Source organism: Lepus europaeus, chromosome 13 (assembly GCF_033115175.1).
Source record: "Lepus europaeus isolate LE1 chromosome 13, mLepTim1.pri, whole genome shotgun sequence".
Classification (NCBI taxonomy): Eukaryota; Metazoa; Chordata; class Mammalia; order Lagomorpha; family Leporidae; genus Lepus; species Lepus europaeus.
In genome coordinates, this window is record NC_084839.1 from 90,252,397 (window position 1) to 90,274,331 (window position 21,935).

Consider the following 21,935-nt stretch of genomic DNA (forward strand, 5'->3'; position numbering starts at 1 on the left):
TTTCAACAGCACCTTTTCCATGTCTCTGATCTCTTGGCTCTGCCAAGAATCCCTGTTGTTCATCAGGGGAACAGTAAAAAGGGTGTGGATGGATCGGCCCAAGAATCTAGCAGCGACACTGAAGGAAAAGTCAGAAACCCTGAGCAGGCCAACCCTCCTGGGCTGTTTAGTGCACAAGGCAGAAAGGGGTGCAACAGGCAAAAGGCATCCCCCAGGGGCAGTGTTAGATACTACAGCCATTCCGGGAGCATTTGGGTTTTGGTTTGAACCTACCTTTGAGCTTGGAGATCTGTAAGAGGGCCGGAAATCCTTCCACAGCAGTAAGAAGCCAAAGCTTAAATTTCTTACTGAACAACCGGACAGATTTCAGGTACTGGATAGAAACATCTTCCAAAAAGTCATGGAGGAGAATGTCTTCAATTCCCTACAACGAAAGCGTCACCACTGGGGTGGGCGTTCAGCCGGCTCAGACCCCAGCGCCTGGGTTCAGCTCCCGGCTCTGGCCCCTAACTCCAGCTTCTTGCCAGCGCCCACCCTGGGAGGCAGTGGCAATGGCTCCCAAGTTGGGGGACTTGGATTGGGTTTTCTGCTTCTGGCTTCAGCCCTGGGCACACTCGGCTGGTGCAGACATTTGAGGAGTGAAGAAGAGGTGGGGCACCCCAAATATATGCCAGGGCTGAACCCAGCCTCCAGTTTTCCATATTTGTGTTCAAAACTTTGAAGCACTGTATGTTATTCCTAAAAATTAATAAAGTGAAAGGCAAGGCTCGTGACCAGAAGAAGCAGAACACATGTTCACTACAGACGTGATGCCTGCAAGACTACCAAAATACAAAAATCACGCTGGAGGTAGCGCTTCAGAAACAAAACAGACAAAACCAAAGCCCTGGGCGTTAGGTCTGCTCTCAAGCCATTATGCCGATGACTCATTGTAAAACGTCTTCTTTGATGACAATGACCAGAGAGAGAACTTTGACTCAATCCAGGGTTCATCAGTACTGCAACCACAGGTCGCCCCCCTGTGCCGGCTGTTTCTTTACGCAAAGTAACTCAGAAAAGCCAAGATCAAAAGTAACAAGTAAAAGCCAAGATCAAAAGTAACTCTGTCAGTTATTCCTCCGGGGACCCCAGACCCAGGGAGACAGCAGAGAAGGAGGGCTGGGCTGTGGTCCCAACCCCAGCATTTGGTAACAGTGTCTGGAAGCGATTCAAACCAGAGGCCTGGCGTCTTCCTACCTTGTACAGCTGGACGTCGTAGCATTTAAAGAGCTGGCACACGTCAGGCAGTGACAGAAGCATGACCGTGTCTTGCTGCAGAGATTTCCAGAAGGAACTAAGAAGGTCCTCCACCTGATATAAGTGAACAAACTATCCATCAGTGGAAACTCATTTTGTGCCTTGTGACTCCCAATCCCCCATGTAGACTCCACGAGCCCCAGATGATGAGGGCTGAATTTTGTTCCAGTCATGTAAAAGCTTAGCCTGTCAGCAAAGGATTTTTCCCTGCAACCCATCGGCGGGAAAATGGAGCAAAGCCCCACGTAGGTGGGACAAGTTTTCTTGAGGTAGTGTTCCCGAAGCAAAGCTCTTTTTGACCACAAGGGGGCTCTGGTTGCTAATTACAGGATGAAGATTGGGCCAGAGGGACCCAGGGGAGCTGAGAATACAAGGGTGTTGAGGGACTGACCACTTGGGTCAATTCTGAGCTCAGAAAGAGGTGTAACGGTGTTTAATCTAAGGACGCTGGTGAGAAGTCACCCAAGACCCCATGCAGGAGGAAGCTGTGGACAACATGGCAATGGAACCAAATGGCAGCCTCCTTTCTTTTCTTTGCTTTGCCCTTTGTGGTCTTTCCAGATCCCAATCTTGAATCGGGTGGTCAACCTGAGCTTGCAAGCGAACAAAAGCTCTTGTCCTTTGGGGATCTGCACAGGCTCAAATATCCTGAGGCATCATGGTCCTGTTATCGTGCCTGGTGCTAGGATTCACCGGGAACTCCAGGCAAGAAGCTATTCCCAGGAGCGTGCTGCCAAGTTGGAGTCAACTCCCGAGATGCAGGAGAGCGGGCCCCCCATTTGAAATCTTGTTCTCAAAGGGCATGTATTCCAAAGAAGACTTCGCCAGAGACTCGGAGAGAAAACACAACACGGGGCACCGTGAGCCTTTCACATTCAGGTTGGCAGTTTTGAGGTTGGTGGTCTGAGCAGAGACAGCCACAACTGACCCTTCTCTGCTAACACCCATTGTCCACGTCCAGCACCAGCCAGTCCTGCTGTGCCCAGCTCAGAACCACTGCTCGAACCTATGCCTGCTTTCTCTGCCCTCACGGGCACGGCCCCACATCCAGTCCTCATACCTTCTCACCTTGACTGGGACAAAAATCTCCTGGCCACCCAACCCACGTGACTGTCCACCCTCCTCCCCAGCGTCTTCTCACCAAATCGGAATTCCTTGGGAGGCACACGAGGTCCTTTCGAGTGCCTGCTGAGTTTCCCACGTCCCTCCATCTCTCCCTTTCAGAGATAACAGCATCTCTTCACAGCGCCCTGTGTGTCACGTTGTGCCTCTGCACATCTTGCTGCCTTTGCCTGTGCCGTGGATTCTGTCTGGAATCTTTTTCCTACCCCATGTTCTGTCCATTGAGCTTCGCTTTCCTACCAGCGTCAGCAGTCACACGGCCTGCTCTTGGGGGAACCCTTCAGCCTTTGTCATTCTTCTCTGGACACTTGGAATAGTTTAATCAGATAGTTACTCTAGAACCTACCATACTGTCTCATGTCTATTGGCTAAATTGCCCCTTTTATTACTAAGTCTACAAGAGTTCATGGAAAATGGCATGAAAAAAATGCTTGTTTTGCTGCAAATTTTTTTTTTTTAAAATTCATACACACAGGGGTCTTCAAAAAAGGTCATGGAAATTGCGTATGATGGAAAAAACCAGGCATGGATGTCCAAAAGGTTTGGCACCAAAATAAACTTGCCTATCAGTTCCATTTTCCACAGACTTTTCTGAGTTCGCCCAGGTTAAGTTTCTCCAGCCCTCTGCAAGATGCCTTCCTCGTCCCAGAAATGGTGCTGGCCACAGGGAATGAAGCAAGCACACATCTGGCAGGTCGAGGAAGGAAGGACTCCGTTAGACACCCAGTGTTTTCTAATATTTTGTTAAGAGCCCAGGGGCTATTGTGAAGACATCTGGGTCTCTACCTCACTATGAGGCATTCTACCAAGTAGGCACTAAATGCGCTCATGAATCTTATCACCACCAGCTGAAGTGCTTAGAAGCTCCGTTTGAATATGTACGTGGCCTATGCCATGTGCTCTACTTGGAATCTTTTTCCTGTCCCATACTTCCCTGGGTTTTTATCTAATACTGCGAAAGATGAAATTCAGAATATTGAAAGATTTCTTTATGTTTTCACAGTCAGTTCTAGAATAAAATCGAATTTCTTTAATACCCATGTTAGATCACCCTATTTCAAAGGTCTACTTCTTTTCCAGTTAGCATGTATGAATAAAATGGCTTTTGTGTATGCTTGATAATTCTGAAGTGAATCGTATTACTAATACTTTATTTGAAACCAGCTAGAATGAGGATATATATATATGTATATATATATATATATATATATATATATATATATAAAGCTGAAATCGTATTTAATGTACAAAGTCATCCATATTAGCACCTTGGAGAATTCCCAACTGAATGAACTTGAATTTCAATGCCACCTTCAAGACTTCACAAAGCAGAGGCACTATAAGCACTCAGTGCAATGACTTACCAACAGACATCCCTTAAGGGGTCCATTTAAGAGAAATGGTTAATGGCTAACGATGGATGGGTCGTAAATGCTTGTATTTAAGAGAGAAAACCCTACCCTGTCAAGTTCTTGGTTCTTCACGCTTTGTAAGATGTCTCGACAATAATTGCAGTACTCATCAGCAAGAAAGGCCATCTAGGAAGGATATGGAAATTATTTCAGCTTTCAGACCGCTTCAAAAAAAGAGCCAACCCTCAAAAGACCCTTGTGAAGCGCTCAGAGTCGCTGTGTTTCGGTTGTGACAACAGCTGGGCTCTTCACATGCGCCATGGTGGGTTTTACTCCTAGGGAGTGCTGCCCCCCACCCCCAGCTCTAATCCGTCTAGCTTTCATTGCAATGTTGACCCATAGATTTCCAGGGTTTATTTTACCACTACGCAGGCCGCTCCACTTCTGATCTAGCTCCCCGCTAATGCACCATGGGAGGCAATGAAAGATAACCCAAATGCTTGGGCTATCCCACCCATGTGGGAGACCCAGATGGAATGCCTGGCTCTTAGTATTGGCTTGGCCCAGCCCCAACTTCTGTGGTCATCTGGGGAGTAAACCAGCAGATGGAAGATTTTCTCTGTCTCTCTTTCTCTGTAACTGCTTTTCAAATAAAAATAAACAAATATTTTTTAAAAAACTATCTACTGCATTAAGCATTGCGTGACACGAAAAGCTAGCCAACTTCCCAGAGGGCAAACCTACCATTTTATAGGAGTATTTCTTGGCCAGCTCTTGCTCCCAAAATGGACATCTTCTGAATTCAGACAAAGGGGATCCCACTTGGTCTGTCTTTATGGGTGAATGATCTTCACACTAGAAATCATTTACACAATGGATTATTTCTTTGAAATCAAATGCAGTTTCTAGCATATAGGCCGTGAGGTATTCACGCTGTTACTGTAAGTTAATGTTCTGTGTCATCTTTTTAGCCACGTCCCAGGACACATGACTGAGTACAGCAGCTTCCTCCTCATATTGCATTCTAAAAGGCGCTATAACCTGTGTCTATACGTCTATGGACTACGGACATCGGGGAGAGGGTGGGACTTAAGATGGCAGAACTTCATAAAGCTCATGAAGGGGCCAGCACTGTGGTATGGTGGGTAAAGCCACTGCCTGCAGTGCCAGCATCCCATATGGGTGGTGGTTCGAGTCCTGGCTGCTCCACTTCCCATCCTGCTCTCTGCTGTGGCCTGGGAAAGCAGTGGACGATGGTCCAAGTGCTTGGGTCCAACAGCCACTTGGGAGACCCAGAAGCAGCTCCTGGCTCTTGGCTTCGGATGGGCTCAACTCTGGCCGTTCGGCCACTTAGGGAGTGAAATAGCAGATGGAAGACCTCTTTCCTTCTCTTTCTCTGACCCTGCCTCTCAAATAAATAAATAAATCATTAAAAATAATGGCAAAAGTTTATGAAAAATGGAATTAATAGATTATTTTATTTTGGTACAAAATTTTTTGATCCATGCATATAAGGAATCTTTTAAAAGGTCGTAGAAAAATCCATATTACAAAAAAAAATGCAGGGATTTCAAAGATTTTTTGCACTGAAACAGATGTATATTTTAATTCCATTTTCTACAAACATTTTTTTTAAAAGATTTATTTATTTATTTATTTGAAAGGCAGAGAATTATGGGGGTTCGGGGGGAGATCTTCCATCCACTAGTTCACTCCCCAAATGGCCACAATGGTCAGAACTGGGCCAATCTGAAGCCAGGAGCCAGAAGCTTCTCCAGGGTCTCCCACATGGGTGCAGGGGCCCAAAGACTTGGGCCATCTCCCACTGCTTTCCCAGGCCATAGCAGAGAGCTGGATCAGAAGTGTAGCAGCTGGGACTTGAACCAGCACCCATATGGGATGCTGGTGCTGCAGGCTTTACTGCTATGCCACAGCACTGGCCCCTTCTACAAACTTTTTAAAGTACTCATGTACATTATTCAAACGTATCACTGTTGCTTCTCCCCGCTCACTCTGCTCCATGAGTCCTTCCCTCTCCCCCTACTTTGGAGGTCCCCCCCCACCCTTACCCTGCACTGCCCATTCAGCATTGTCCTAATGTTTCATGTTTGGTTTAACCCCTCAGCTACAAAACTGTGTTCTACTTAAGTATAGGGAGTACAGCTTCTTGTTTGCTTATTTGTGTGCTAGTATTCTAACTTTCATACCTAATCATCACTCAGAGTGCAGTCAAAAAAACAGGTTTTTAAAAGGCTGTCCAGTTAATGATATTTGTCAATGAGAGAGTATCTGCTACAGACTGAATATTTGAGCCCACTGGGATAGCACTAGGGGGTGGGGCCTTTGGGAGGTAATTAAGTCATGAGGATGGAGCCCTCAGGGTGGCCTTAGTGTCTTACAAGAGGTCAGGGGAAGCTCTCCTTCCACCTGTGAAGACACAAAGAGCAGTGAGCATTCCACAGTCTAGAAGAGGGCCCTCACCAGAACCCGGCCATGAGGGCACCTGATGCTCTCAGACTTTCAGCCTCCTACTCCAAGGAATCTGTTGTGCCAGCCCAAGATAAGACAGTATTGAAGTATTATGTCATCTTGGCCAACTAAAGTCGAATCCTACCCAAAAGGCATGGACTCAGTGTATTAAAGAGAGAGCTGCTCCACTATGTTATAGCAGCACTGTTCACAACAGGCAATGTGGAATCAACCAAGGTGTCCATCATTAGATGAATGAAGAAAATGTGATATACATATAATCACACACACATATACACACACAATAGACTGCTGCTCAGCTATAAAAAGGAATGAAAGCCTGGCTTTTGCAGCAAAAATGGGTGGTACTGGAGGGTATCCCATTGAGTAGAACAACCCAGACACAGAAAGGCAAACACTGCATGCTTTTCCTTAAATAAGGGAGCTAAAAAACAAAACAAAACAAAAAAAAAAAACCTCAATCTGAACACAGAATGTTGATTCCTATGGGCTAGCAGGGGTGGAAAGGATAAACAAAGTTTGGATTAAAAAAATTAGGGGGAAGCTGGGTGTGGCTCCTTAATTGTGACACTAACATGAGGTGTTAGTGGGGAGATGGGATGACAGGTATATGGGAGCTCACACTACCACCTCACAGTTTTTGCTGTGTAAATTTAAAATTGACAATAAAGGACAAAATGAAGTGAAATTCAACTCATAATATTGTAGATCAGCTATTAATTCTTGTGCCCTAATTCTAATAGCTATAAATACAGTTTAGATACCTTCAGACAAGTTTTTATAACATATAATATTGGTTATATATTATCATACATTATATGTAATTATTATATATTATATTAGATATATACAGGTTACATAATCTATATAATATGGTTACATAAATTATAATGTAATAACCCTTTTTAATAGCTAAAGAAGCACAGTTAAATGGTGAATGTGCAGTTGAACAGTAAACTCCATGAGACAGGGACCATGTCTTGTCCTAGCAGTGAATACTTAACAAACATGGTCAAGTAAATGAATGATTAGGGGACATCAGAATAAAAGCATTAATTATACACAGAGACACACTTGCTGAATATCGCTTGGTCTATTATTGGCAAGCTATTTTACTCAACACTCACTGTTTCTTCTTGTTGGATAACGGTGTTATAATTAGTAGATTTTTCAAAAGTGACAACATCTTCACTGTAAAAGAACAGACAACAGAGGAATAATTTTAGTGAAACATCTGTCTCTGAGCACAGAAACGAAGTATCCTTTGTGGCAAGGTGAACTGCTTGGGGTACAATAACTTTTATTGCAAAGCTCTCCTCCAAGTTTCTATCCAGAAATGGTGACTGGGGGTTTGACGAGATCCATTTCTGTAACTGGGACAAGCAAGTATTTATTTTTAAAGATGTATTCCCTTCGAAAGTAAGGATATGATATCATCCTGGGTAGAACTCGTTTCTGAGGGAAAAGAAAACTCTTCACCAAAAAAAAGAAGTCTTATTGCTTTCTGATGGTGGTGCTTTGAGAATGATCGCTCCAGGGATGGGAGTCTCCCCTGAACTGAGGGGGCAGAGCAGGGCACCTGCACACAACAAGAAAGCTGGGCATTTAAAACAGGCATGTGAGCTTTACGTCACCATGCAACGGGGAACAGGTTCAGTCTAGTCCTACCCATGCATTTTTCTCCCTACATTATATTTTAATTTCATTTTTTCCACAAACTCTTAAAATCCAGTACATGGATTTAAAAAATATATATATTTTTTGAAACAGTTACAGAGAGAGTGCAAGAGTGAGAGCGAGAGCAAGAGAGAGAGAATCTTCTCTCTGCTGGTTCACTCCCCAACTGGCTGGGCCAGGCTGAAGACAGGAGCTTGGAACATCAACCAGGTCTCCCACATCAGTGACCAGGCCCGAGCACTTGGGCCATCCTCCACTGCTTTCTCCTGTGCATTAACAGGGAGCTGGATCAGAAGTGGCGCAGCCAGGACTTGAACCAGCATCCATATGAGATGCTGGTGTCAAAGACCACTGCTTAATCGTTACGCCACAGCGCTGGCCCCATGGGAATCTGAGAGACTGGAAGTCCCCTGACTCCCTCTTGCGCCAGGGAATGTGCATTCTCCAGATGCCAGGGACGGCCTCTCCTTCGCAGGTGCTCTTGGCAGCCTCGAAGCTGAGCCGAGGGTCAGTGTGGGTCAGTGGCGGCTCTGTCCACTCCACGTCAGCACACATCCTCACACCTGATGGCTCCAGCTCTCCACAAGCACAGAAAGAGGAGGGCAGCAAACTGGCCCTCTGCCTCGGAAGCAGGACAGCTACTGTGGAGGCAGAGAGGGGCTGGAGGGGAGGGAAGCAGGTGTCACCTCGCATAGGAAGCCTCTCGCGTTGGCTCATTCTCCGATCGGCAAAGTATGCGATGCCCTCTGATAAATGTTTCTAGAAAAACACTCTCCAATATAGGGCACCTAGAGCCAGGGTCTAGAAACCCACCAGAAAGAGACACTCTACTTTAAAAAAAAAAGATTTATCTATTTTATTTATTTGACAGGTATACAGGGAAAGTGAGGGAGAGAGAGGAGAGAGGAGAGAGGAGCGAGGAGAGAGAGAGAGAGACTGACTTCCATTCACTGATTCACTCCCCAAATCCTTGCAAGTTAGGGCCAAGCCAGGCTGAAGCCAAGAGCTAGGAGCTCCACCTGCGTCTCCCATGTGGGTAGCAGGAACCTAAGTACTTGGTTTTGTACATGTACTTCCTCACAGATGTACAGGCAGGAAGCTGGAATCAGGATCGTGGAGTAGGTGGGACTTGAACCAGGAACTCTGATACGGGATGCAGTTGTTCTAGGCAGCAACTTAGCCCACTGGGTCACAATGCCCACCTCAAAGACAAAGAATCTGAAGCATCTTAGGAATGTGTTATGGGCTGGGTTGTGTCCTCCTACGTTTTAACCCTTGCTCCTGTATCTGGAGACAGGATCTTTAAGGAGATACTTAAGAGGAAAGGAGGTCATAAAAGTGAGGCCATGGGCTGACAGGACTGGTGTTCTTCTAAGGAGAGAGAGAGAGACACCAGAGAACCTGCTCTCCCTCTCTCTCTGTTTCTGCGTGTCACAGAGGATGGCCACGGGAGGACAGAGTGAGGCGCTCATCTGAGAAGCCAGGGAGACAGCCTGCACTGGAAACCAAATTTTCCTGCACTTTCACGATGGACTTCCAGCTTCCAGAACTGTGAGAAAATAAATGTCAGTGGTTAAAGCCACCCTGTCTGAGGGATTTGGTTATGGCAGCCCAAGCTAACGTGTCACCCTGCAGGGACACCTTGGGTGGGGTATGACAAGGTAAAATTTATAAGCAGCCCATTGCCACATAGATCCTGGGACATGATAGCAACCAACCAAGCAAACAGATAAAGAAAACTGGGAATAAGGCCCAGAACGCATTTAAGATGAAGAAAATGTCAGAATAGAAGTTCACTCAGTAGAGGGTTCATGTAAAAGGAATTTAAGCAGAAAATGTGGTCATAGTTTCAAGAGATGTCTTAAACATCACTTGTGAGAGTTTCTTCAACTACGTTGGAGGGAGAGCAATTTCTCTGTAACTACCTTATGTCAACATGCTACTCCAAATATGTTGTCTTTGGGAAACTGATGCAAGACCACAGTATGAATGTGCTTAGCTCAATCCATCTATCCACCCATCCATCGATCCACCCACCCATCCATCCACCCATCCATCCACCCATCCATCCACCCATCCACCCACCCATCCATCCACCCACCCATCCATCCACCCATCCATCCACCCACCCACCCATCCACCCATCCACCCACCCATCCATCCACCCACCCATCCATCCATCCACCCATCCATCCACCCATCCACCCATCCATCCACCCATCCATTGATCCACCCACCCATCCATCCATCCATCCACCCACCCACCCATCCACCCATCCATCCACCCATCCATCCACCCACCCACCCATCCACCCATCCATCCACCCACCCACCCATCCATCCATCCATCCACCCACCCATCCATCCACCCACCCATCCATCCATCCACCCATCCATCCACCCATCGATCCACCCACCCACCCATCCATCCATCCATCCACCCACCCACCCATCCACCCATCCATCCACCCATCCATCCATCCACCCACCCATCCACCCACCCACCCATCCATCCACCCATCCATCCACCCATCCATCCACCCACCCACCCACCCACCCATCCACCCACCCACCCATCCACCCATCCATCCACCCACCCATCCACCCATCCATCCACCCACCCATCCACCCATCCATCCATCCACCTACCCACCCATCAGATGCTTATCAAGTGCCACCTACATAGCAGGTCTTGATGGGTACATCTGAGATCAAGGCAGACAAGGTCTGGTCTCGCAGGTGGAGGGAAAATGTTACACAAATAATTGCAAAGATGTTGAGTGACGCTTGCGACAGCTGCAGTACAGAGCGCTGGGGGAATGCGTGTTGGGAGGCTGTGTATTCTCTTGCTGGTTCAACAGCCCATATGCCTGTCAACTAGAAGCTTGATAAGTTCAGGAGGGCTTCCCTTATGATTAGCTAGCCTGATTTGCACTTAACAGAATCCCACACTTGCACAGCCATTAGTCAACTCTTTCAGTGAGGATGGTAGTCTTCACGGGGCATCACTTTGAATACTCAGAAATTGGAACCTAGAAGCTACAAGGCTTGGTCTCAGATTTAAAGGGCTGACGAGGAAAACGTTCAATCTAGTCACCGATTCCCACCCCCTCACCCCCCAGCCCTGCCTCTGCAGCCTTGGAGCCATGAGCACTGTCAGCTATGGCTGAGAAATGCTCAGAGGCCCTAGGCAGGCTCTCAGTGATTCTGAGTGTTGAATGATTCAAGTTCCTGCCATGGCTTCCATGTCAAATATGAGTTTAATTTCACAACTGAAAGGGGAGTGGCATTTTCCTCTTCATCTCTACAAGGAAGACTGAAGGGAACCGGCAGCCACAGATGGGTTCTTGTGTGGCAGGAATCCTCCCTGGGAGAGCTTTGCTACTTTTCAGCATTTAGTTCGGGGAATTTCCTGCACAGAAACAACAATAGTGGGAAAGAGAAAATATTCAAACCTCATGGAGAGATGGGGTCATCTGTAAGCAGTCCCCATCTTTACCTGGCCAGAGAGAGCCAGCAGGCCTGCTCGACAGGTGTCCTAACTGGGTCAACACGTGGGTTTAGTGAGATCATGTTTATTTTCTAAAATCTCCTAGCTTCAGAGGCCTCTCATGCAAGCAAAGAGCATGAGAGCAATTTGCCCGAGACAGCAGGTGAAGAGGAGGCGACCGTGAAGTTGGGCTACAAGGCAGGTGAACAGAGTCGCCGCTGGAGACCAGCTTTGCAGCAAGGAGGCAACTCAGGGAGGTCCAAGTTCAAGGCGTCGGCAACCTGAGGCTTTGGCAGAGGCCGGCCCAGTGACACCGCAGGCGTTGGCTGTGCTTTTAATTTGGCAAGACTGGGCTCGGCTAGAAAGCGAGGCTGTGGCAGAGGAGCGCGTCCCCCTGCTCCCACTGGGGTCTACCACCCAAGAGGAGGCGCGGTGAGGGTGACGCCAGAGCAGGCCTGGAGGTGACTGCGCCAGATGGAAGCTCTCGGGCTGCCGGCCAGGATGGCATCCTGTCTTTGGGCTCACTGCCCCTCTCAGCACCATCTCCCTGGTGTGGCTCTGAGTCAGATCTCCGGGGTATTTATCAGGCTGTGATCAAAGCACCGTCCTTGCTAACACACGGCTCCCCTGAAACCGCTCACAGCACCCAGAGCTGGCCTATCACCGCGTAGGAAGGGCTTCCAGGCTAACAGCGGCTGGGGCTTCTGCCCGTTCGCTGAGGTCTGAGATGCTGGGGCTGCCAATCAGGAAGGCAGAGGGAAAAGAAAAAAAACCAAGGCCCCTGGAGCCCCAGGAACTTTGAGATGAGTCTGTCCCCTGAGATCATCTGTAGGCCTTCTAAGCTACGGGACACCAGCTGGGTTAGGCCTAGGTCATTGGCATTCAAACACTTTGGGGAAGGCAAGGATCAGCTGGGAATGGAGGGAGGACAGCAGAAGTCAGAGAAGGGAGATGGGGTGGGGAGCTGGGGGGAGGGGGAGCACTCTGTGAATACCTGCAGAGGGACAGGAGCAGCACCCTGGCCTAGCTCTGCACTGAGCCTCTCTGTGGCAGGCTTGGAGTCCCTGGAGCTCGGGAGTGGGGGGATGGGATTTGGTGACCCCTCCCTCAGCCCGCAAAGCTCTTCGCCTTCACTAACATGTGGACTTGGATCCCCCCAGGACTGCCGGGAAGGCAAGGACGATGGAGGAACAAAGGCCTGACTGTGGGCACCAGCGAAGTGGTGGCATTGGAGCCATAGCCCGAGAACCGCACTACCTTACTTTTTAGAGTCCATTTGGCTTAAAGAAGAGTTGAAGGTCAAGACGACACAATTACCCGACACACAGTGCATCTTTAAAGCAACGTTTTTTGCCATCAAGTCTTTGGAATGCGGTGTTAGCTTAAAACGCTTTTTGGCATTTGACTTCCTTTTAGTTTAACTACACTTTGCATTCACATTCTCAGGTTTTGACATCATTTGTCATTAATCCAGACTTTCATTTACATCATTTTGGTCTCCTAATTTGCCCTGGAAAAAACCACTCTCACAACAGGAAAACAACTTGAAGCAATTACAAGGTAAGAGGATAAAAATGTAATAAAACCTCCTCCGTGCACCGCACTTGTTCCGAATCAGATCTCAGAGCAAAGGTGCTTCATCTCCCACTCATTTTTTTTTTTTTATTATTATTTTTTTTTATTTTTTTTTTTTTAGACAGGCAGAGTGGACAGTGAGAGAGAGAGAGAGACAGAGAGAAAGGTCTTCCTTTTGCCGTTGGTTCACCCTCCAATGGCCGCCGCGGTAGGCGCGCTGCGGCCAGCGCACCGCGCTGATCCGATGGCAGGAGCCAGGTGCTTCTCCTGGTCTCCCATGGGGTGCAGGACCCAAGCACTTGGGCCATCCTCCACTGCACTCCCTGGCCACAGCAGAGAGCTGGCCTGGAAGAGGGGCAACCGGGACAGGATCGGTGCCCCGACCGGGACTAGAACCCGGTGTGCCGGCGCCGCAAGGCGGAGGATTAGCCTAGTGAGCCGCGGCGCCGGCCCATCTCCCACTCATTAAATGGGCTAAGGCTGTTGGTCTCAAAGCACGTGAAATAAATATTTTGCTTTTGATTAGAAGACACTGTTAGGCCGGCGCTGTGGCGTAGCGCCGGCATCCCATATGGGCAGCAGTTCGAGTCTTGGCTGCTCCACTTCCGATCCAGCTCTCTGCTATGGCCTGGAAAAGCCCAAGTCCTTGGGCCCCTGCACCCACATGGGAGACCCGGAAGAAGCTCCTGGCTTCGGATCGGTGGCGTTCTGGCCATTGTGACCATCTGGGGAGTGACCTAGTAGATGGAAGACCTCTCTCTCTCTCTCTCTCTCTCTCTGCCTCTCTGAAACTCTGCCTTTCAAATAAATAAATAAATCTTTTTAAAAAAAGATACTGTCAACTTGGTGAATATTTTATATCTAAAGAGGAAATAGTAAATATATGTGTCATAGGAGGACATACTGTCACGGTGACTATGAAAAACTTTAATATGAGGCTCTTTCATCCAAAATGGAACTAAAACTTCATTTCAGAATAAAAATTTGAAATGCACGTATTCAGAGTTCATGGAAATGTGTACTATCAAACACCATGCACGGATTTCGAAACTTTTGGTGCCAAAAGCTTACCTTTTAACTCTGTATCCACAAACTTTTTGAAGCATAGTTATAATTTTGATTACACTAATAATATCAATCACCAAAATATACCGTGCACTTACTTGGTGATGAGTATTGTGGTTATTTTATTTTTTTTTCTTTTTTTTTTTACAAAGATATATTTATTTGAAAAGCAGATTGACAAAATGAGGGGGAGAGGGAAGAGGGGAGAGGGGAGAGGGGAGAGGGGAGAGGGGAGAGGGGAGAGGGGAGAGGGGAGAGGGAGAGGTCTTCCATCTGCTGGTTTACTCTGCAAATGGCCACAACAGCCAAGACTGGTCCAGCTTGAGGCCAGGAGCCTGGAACTCCATCAAAGTGTCCCACATGGGTGGCAGGGGCCCAAGCAATTGAACTGTCTTCCTCTGATTTCCCAGGTGCAGTAGCAAGGAGACGAAGTGGAAGTGGGAGCAGCTGGAACTCCAGCCGGTGCTACAATACGGGATGCCTGTGTCACCCATGGCGGCTTAACCCGCCGCACCACTGGTTTTACCCTAACTCTCCTAATGCCCTGTTAGGAAGGCAGGTACACGATATTATGCCCGTTTTACTGACGGGATGATCAGAGGTAGAGATTTTTGCTCTGACTTCACCTCTTCTGTTCTTTTAAGATACACATGGGTATGATTTCAAAAAACCATGTACACAAGAAGCACATAGTCAAACATAAGCATTTTGAAACTTAAAGTGTGCAAGAACAATCATATTTTTAAATCTGCCTCTGGGTGATAGTCTAAGTACTTGGGTCCCTGCCATCCATGTGGGAGACCTGGATGCAGTTCCTGGCTCCTGGCTTCAGCCTGGCCCAGCCCCAGCTGTTGTGGGCACTTGGGGGAGTGAACCAACAAATGGGTGATCTCTCTCTGTGTTTGTCCCGCAAATTAAAAAAGAAAAGAAAAAAAAAAAGAAGTTGGGCCTCAAGAGTTCTGTTAAAAATAAAAATTCTGCCTTGCTGAGGGCTGTGGCTAAGTTTTTTCTCCACTGAGGCTAGACCACTGTTGGACTATATCAGATCTCACGAACAGTTTCATTGCTTGGAGGACCTCTGGACATGTCTTCAGTGTAAGCTGCCGACATTTGCCTTCTGCAGAGGCAACTCAGGCCGTAGGGGTCAGGCTGCACTTATCTGTGGACAGCAAATAACCCGCTGCTTCGAGGAGGAGGGATGTCTGTCTGTGGAAGGTGGGCAAGGCCGAGAGAGCATGCTTTGAACAAATGCTAGAGTTCCGGACAAGAGGAGGCTTAGGAGCAGTACCTGCTTTGAACACTTTCCCCAAGCAGTGGGGTGTCCGGGCCATAATTCTCCAGGGTGCATGTTTTTGTAAGCTGCTAGACAACAACTAGGTAATGCATATATATTTTTTTAACCTTAACAAGTTCTAACCGGCTCCGAAAACCATAGGGTTGGCAGGGCCAAAAAGCGCGTTGCGACTTGGACCTCTTATTAGCACCTGGAAGTCAAGTGTCCAAAGTGTCTTGGGGCCCCTCGGAGAGCTGTGAAGGTTGGTGGGGGGCTGGCCCCGGGGAAGACTCCTCGGGTCTCAGCCCCCACCCTGGTACGGTGGAGAAGAGGCCCCTTTGAAGGAGACGCTGCTGTGGATACCATCAGACTGGGGTGCCCACAGTGGCCAGGCTGGGGGCCGTGCAGGCTGGAAGATGAACCCTTGGCCTCGTCAGCTTCCTCTGCACCCCTAGCCAGCTGTGAACCCTCCGCCTGCATTCCACAGGCTCCGTGCGACCAGCCGGCAGCAGCCACCACCGGGCCACTGCCACCGCCAAGGCAGCCCCCTGAGCTCATGGGCTGGCAAAAGAACAAAGGAACAGAAGAACAAAGGCCTGCAATGTAGAAGGCACCGTTTTAGAAACTTTTTAAAGGCCTTTAATGTGCTCAGTTGGAAAAGCTGAGCGAGCCAGTGCGCCTGTGTGTTGGGAGGAGGGGCAGGGCGGGCATGGGGTGAGCTTGCACTCATTCTGAAGCCCGACCCTAAGCACAGTACAGCTCGGCGCTTACCTTACCGGGGCACTTGGAAAAGCTCCTGCACAAGCGGGATGAAAAATTAAGTTTATTTGGGTGCAAAAACTTTTGAAGTTCATGCAGAGTTTTTCCTCATATACATTTTCCTGAGCTTTCTGAAGACCCCTCGGGTTTTGGAATTTTTAAGAAATGCGTATTTATTTATTTTTATTTGTGAGTCAGAGAGACCGGGAGAGAGACAGAGTTCCCATATGCTGATTCATCTCCTATCCTAAATGCCCACAGTAGTCAAGGCAGGGCTAGGCTGAAACCAGGAGCTGGGAACACAGTCCAGGTCTCCCACATAAGTAGCAGGACCCCGGATGTGTAAGCCATCACCTACTGCTTTGCAGGTGCACATTAGCAGAACCTGGGATCCGGAGAGGAGCCAGGACTCGAATCCTGGCACTCCCATATGGGGTACTCAGTATGTAACTAACTCCCATATGTCTTAACCCACAGGCCAAAAGCCCAGCCCTGGGGATTTTGAACATTTTCCATCTCGTTTTCACAAACATTTTAAAATTAATTATTTGGCAGGCTGGCATTGTGGTGTAGTGGGTTAAGCCACTGTGTGCGACATCAGCATCCCGTATGGGCTCCGGTTCGAGTCTCGGCTGCCCCACTTCCAATCCAGCTGCCTGCTAATGGCCTGGGAAAAGCAGCGGAAGATGGCCCAGGTACTTGGGTCCCTGCCACCCACGTGGGAGTCCCAGAAGAAGCTCCTGGGTTTGGCCTGGCCCAGCCCTGGCTGTTGCTGCTATTTGGGAAGTGAGCCAATGGATGGGAGATTTCTCTTTCTCTCTGTCTCTAACTCTTTCAAGTAAAGAAGTAAGAAAATCTTCTAAAAAATTAGTAACTGAGAGGCAGAAGGAGAGACAGAGAGCTCCCATTTGCTGGTATACTCTGCAAATGTCCACAGTGGCCCCTTAAGAAGCTGGAGGCTGGCAACTCACTGCAGATCTCCACATGGGTGGCAGGAGCCCAGTCTGCCACCACTGCTCCCTCCCAGGCTCCGCAGCAGCAGGAAGTGAGCGTCGGGAGTGGTGCCAGCATCCTCGAGCCCACGCATAAATGTGGGATGCACGCATCTGAACTGGCATCCCAACCACTCTGCTCAACACCTGTCCCTTCACATGTGTTCTGAAGTCCCTGTACACCAGACAGAATAAAGATTTGTCTGTCTGTCTAACAAAGACCAAAAGTTTTTCTTGAAACACGGTAACCAGGGATTGTGCCCAAGAGGTATAGAATAAACATGAGCTAAGCAGAGATAAGAACACACGCACACACACTCATACACACACACACACTCTCACACTCATACACATACACACACACACACTCACACACACACTCACACACGCTCACATACACACATATACATACATACACACTCACACTTACACACTCATACGCACTCTCATACACACATACACTCACATACACACATACACTCACACTCTCACATTCACATACACACTCACATGCATACACACACTCTCATACACACATACATACACACACTCACACTCACATACACACACTCACACATATACACACACACTCTTATACACACATACATACACATTCGCACACACTCACATACACACACTCACACTCTCACACATACACACACGTACACACACTCTCATACACACATACATACACACTCACACAAATACACTCACACTCTCACACTCACACACTCTCATACACATACACTCACACACACCTCACACACATACACACTCACATACACAAACACACACACACTCTCATACACACTCATACACACACACACACTCACTTCCCCCTTCCTCACTTTGGCCTCAGTTGTTCAGTACGTTTCTAGGTCAGCAATTACCCCAAAGTCCAAGCCTCAACCTGGTTCCCAGCCCAACAAGACTGCAATCCGGGAGGCCCGGGAAAGGAGCGGGGAGGGAGAACGTTCTGGAGTCGCTGAAGGGGTCGCTTTCACACATGGCACATGTGTGGTCTTTTTTTCCCCCTTTCCTTTTCAAAAGAATAGCCTCAAGCTTTTCAATTGTTTTGAACAACCGAACCTCGGTGTCTCGTTGGTTTGGGCAGACGCTGCTGCTACTGCTGTTGCTATACGTTTTGCTATACGTTTTCCATGAGACTCATCGCGACCGCCACGCCCCCACCCCACCCCCAACCCCCAGTGAAAATGAGCACTGTTGGTCATGCGGGACATCCCTCTCTCCAGGTGTGCAGTTAAGTGAATCACCAATGCCTGGTCCCTGGCCTGGGAAAACGCCCCCTGCTGGCCTCAGGGAGGCCTCTCCTGCCCCATGTACAGAGGCCGAGGAGGGGGTGCACTAGGTAGGTGTGGGCTCCAGAATTTCTGAACCAGTGGGAGTTAGGAAGGCTAGTTTGGAAGCAATACGGAGGAGACAGGCCTTCTCTTAAGATGAATTTATTTTAATTCGATTATCTGCTTCCTTGGAGTGCTTGGTGGTGGTGAGAAAGTCTGCCAATACCATCCTCTGGCTACCAACCCTGGTTTTGGCCACATCTGTATATGCTGGTGCTCTTATTGGTATTTCCATTTCTTTCCTTAATACAAGATTCAGGGGAAAAAATTAAATAAAATGCAAAGACAAACAAGATGCCCTTGGATAGCTTGTGCCCAGCTCCGTGGTTCAAGGTTGGTTTTAGCAAGGCATGCTGTTTTTAGCCCACCCCCCAAATCAAATTCCTGTTCCTCCTGGGGCAAATATTAGTGCAGGGTTTTTGTAAGTTAGTCCTCCACCGTGGCACAAGTAGGGAAATGCCCGCTTCACAGAGGAGTGACTAAAACGCTCATCCGCTGCTTGGCTGGGGTTTGGAACGCGAGAGATCATGCTCTGAAATCCGTTTGTGAGAAAGCGCCCTGAGCACACACAGCTGCACACCCGTGGGGCTGATGACTGCCAGCTGTGCAGCATCCGCCCCTCCTGTGGTTTCCACTAAGGAGCCCTGCTCTGCTTGGGGAAGACAAAAGACGCATGCGTCGACCGAGGGCCCGCCCCAGCACTGCCATGTCCACTTTCACACCGTTGAGGGACCTGCAGAGGGGTGCTTAGAGCTGGTCACAACTTTGGGGCAGGGAACGGGTAGGAGCAGAGCAAGCATGAAGGCCTCCAGGCCACGGCAAGAAGTGAGCGGGGAGGACTGTGGGCATACTGCAGGAGACGCACCATCCCTTTCTTCTGCCTGAATTAGAGGAGGATGCTTGAGTTATTGTTTTTAGTTGGAATTTTTACTGTAGTCATTGTAGATTTGCATGTACTGGGGTGAGTGTTCGGCGCAGTCATTAAGCTGATGCGTGGGATACGGGCATCCCACACTGGAATGCCTGGTTCCAGTCCCAGCTCTGTCCTCCATTCCGGCTTCTGTTAATGTACAGCCTGGGGGGCAGAGGGTGGCGGCTCTAGTTCCTGGGTCCCTGCCACCCACGCTGGAGACCTGGATTGAGTTTGCAGCTCCTGGCTTTGGCCTGGCCTGGTCCTGGGTGTTGCAGGCATTTGGGAAATGAACTGGCAGATGAGATATTTCTGTCTCTCTGCATCTCCCTCTCTCTCTCTCTCTCTCTCTCTCTCTCTCTCTCTCTCTCTGTCTCTCTGCCTTTCAAATAAATAAATCTTTAAAATTTTGATCTCAAAATGTTTCCTAAATGCAAGCAGAAGGCCTACCACCTTTGAGGGGGTTTTACAAGCAGCATCATTCGCTGGAGATTGCTAAATTGCTGTGTGTTATTAGCAGTTTGATCACCTTTTATTGCTGAGTAGTATTCTGTGCGATGAAGGTACCACCTTTTTGTTTTTTGTTTTGTTTTCTTTTGTTTTGAACCAGTCCCCTGTTGAAGGTACCTGGGCTGTTCTCATTTGGGGCTATTATAAATCAAGCTGCTAGGAAGCTTGTATAGTTTTTGTGTGGAGATGAATTTTCATTTCTCTGGGATAAATGCCCAAGAGTGCCGTTGCTGGGTTTGGATGGTCAATGTACACTCAGTACGTTAAGCAACCCCGAAACTGTTCTCCAGCATGGCCGCAAATGTTTTGCATTCCCACCAGCAATGATCCAGTTTCTCTCCATCCTCACTGGCATTTGGTGCTGTCACTATTTTTTATTTCAGTCAATCTGATAGATGCATAGTTATGTCTCATCACGGCTTTAACTGACATTTCCTTAATGACTAATTATGCTGATCAATCTTTCATGTGCTGATCTGCCATCTGTGTATCTTCTTCAGTGAAATGTGTGTTTATATCTTTTGCCAATTTTCTTTAAAAATTTATTTATTTATATGAAAGGCAGAGTTACAGAGAAAGAAAGAGAGAGAGAGAGAGAGAGAGAGAGAGAATCTTCCATCTGCTGATTCATTCCCCAAATGGCTACAATGCCAGGGCAGGGCCAGGCCAAAGCCAGGAGCCACATGGGCAGCAGGGGCCCAAGCACTTGGCCATCTTCTACTGCTTTCCCAGGCACATTAGCAGAGAGCTGGATTGGAAGAGGAGGAGCCGGGTCTCAAACTGGTGCCCATATGGGGTGTTGGCATCACAGGTGGTGACTTAACCCACTACACCATGATGCCAGCCCTTACCCATTTTCTGATTAGATTGCTTGTTTTACTGTTGAGTTTTAAGCAACCTTTCCACATTCTAGATACCAGTCCTTCGTTGATATGTGGTTTGTGGGTTATTTTCTTGCTGTGTGTAACTTGCATTTCATGTGGGCTTTCCAAGACCAAAATGTTCTATTTTGATGAAGTACAACTTAATTTGTTTCTCATTTTATGGATCACGTTTTGGGGAGCAAGTCTACAAACTTTTTGCCTAGCTGAAGGTCTCAATTATTTCATCCTCATTTTAAAGTTTAATATTCTTATATTTAAAATCTGAGTTTCTGATTCATTTTGAGTTAATTTTCATATAGGTTGTGGACAGCTTAACTACTTGGGTCCCTGCCATCCATGTGAGAGACCTGGATTGAGTTCTGGCTCCTGGCTTCAGCCTAGTCCAATCCTGGGTGCTACAGGTATCTGGGGACTGAAGCAGCAGAAGGGCAAACTCTCTCCCCTTGTCTCTGCTTCTCAAAGAAACCAAAATTTTAAAAATCAGTTGAGCATATCTGAGTGGGTCTATTTCTGGGCTCTCTGTTTCTCTGATTTATAGATCTGTGCCTCTATTAATATCATGCAGGCTTGACTGCTCTAACTGTCCAATGAGTCTTAGTATCTGGAAGAGTGTTTCTTCCCACTTAGCCTTTGCCAGTGTTGTTTGATCTATTTGACTTTCCATATAACTTTTAGGATGAGCTTGTCTGTATCTACAAATAAGTCTTGCTAGGATTTTTTTTTTACAAGCTCAAGGAGATACAATGCATATAACCATATAATTCACCCATGTCAACAGTGTAATTCAATGGTCTATTTTTTTTTAAAAAAGATTTATTTATTTACTTGAGAGGCAGAGTTACAGATGGAGAGAGAGGGAGAGAAGAGAGAGAGAGGTCTCCCATCCACCGGTTCACTCCCCAGATGGCTGCAATGGTTGGAGCTTGGCCAGCAGCCAGGAGCTTCTTCCAGGTCTCCCACCTGAGTAGCAGGGCCCAAGCATTTGGGCCATCTCTCACTGCTTTCCCAGGCCATCCGCAGGGAGCTGGATCAGAAGTGGAGCAGTCAGGATGCGAATCAGCGCCCATATGGGATGCCAGCACCACAGGCATAAGCTTAACCTACTAGGCCATGGTGCCAGCCCCCAGTCCAGTGTTTTCTTAGTCTATTCATAGGTTTATGCAACTGTACAGAAATTGG

The 21,935-nt window shown here is 47.8% G+C and overlaps 1 protein-coding gene across 1 annotated transcript in view; it reads right to left on the bottom strand.

Moving 5' to 3' along the window:
• Positions 1 to 21,935, bottom strand: part of RFX8 (regulatory factor X8) — a 59,404-nt gene that overhangs the window by 22,605 nt on the left and 14,864 nt on the right. The window contains exons 4-8 of the mRNA XM_062208786.1: positions 7,388 to 7,451; positions 4,515 to 4,625; positions 3,879 to 3,956; positions 1,237 to 1,350; positions 274 to 424 (exon numbers count right to left, since the gene is read on the bottom strand). Of these exons, the coding sequence (XP_062064770.1) occupies positions 274 to 424; positions 1,237 to 1,350; positions 3,879 to 3,956; positions 4,515 to 4,625; positions 7,388 to 7,451 (518 nt within the window). The remainder of the gene's footprint in view (positions 1 to 273; positions 425 to 1,236; positions 1,351 to 3,878; positions 3,957 to 4,514; positions 4,626 to 7,387; positions 7,452 to 21,935) is intronic.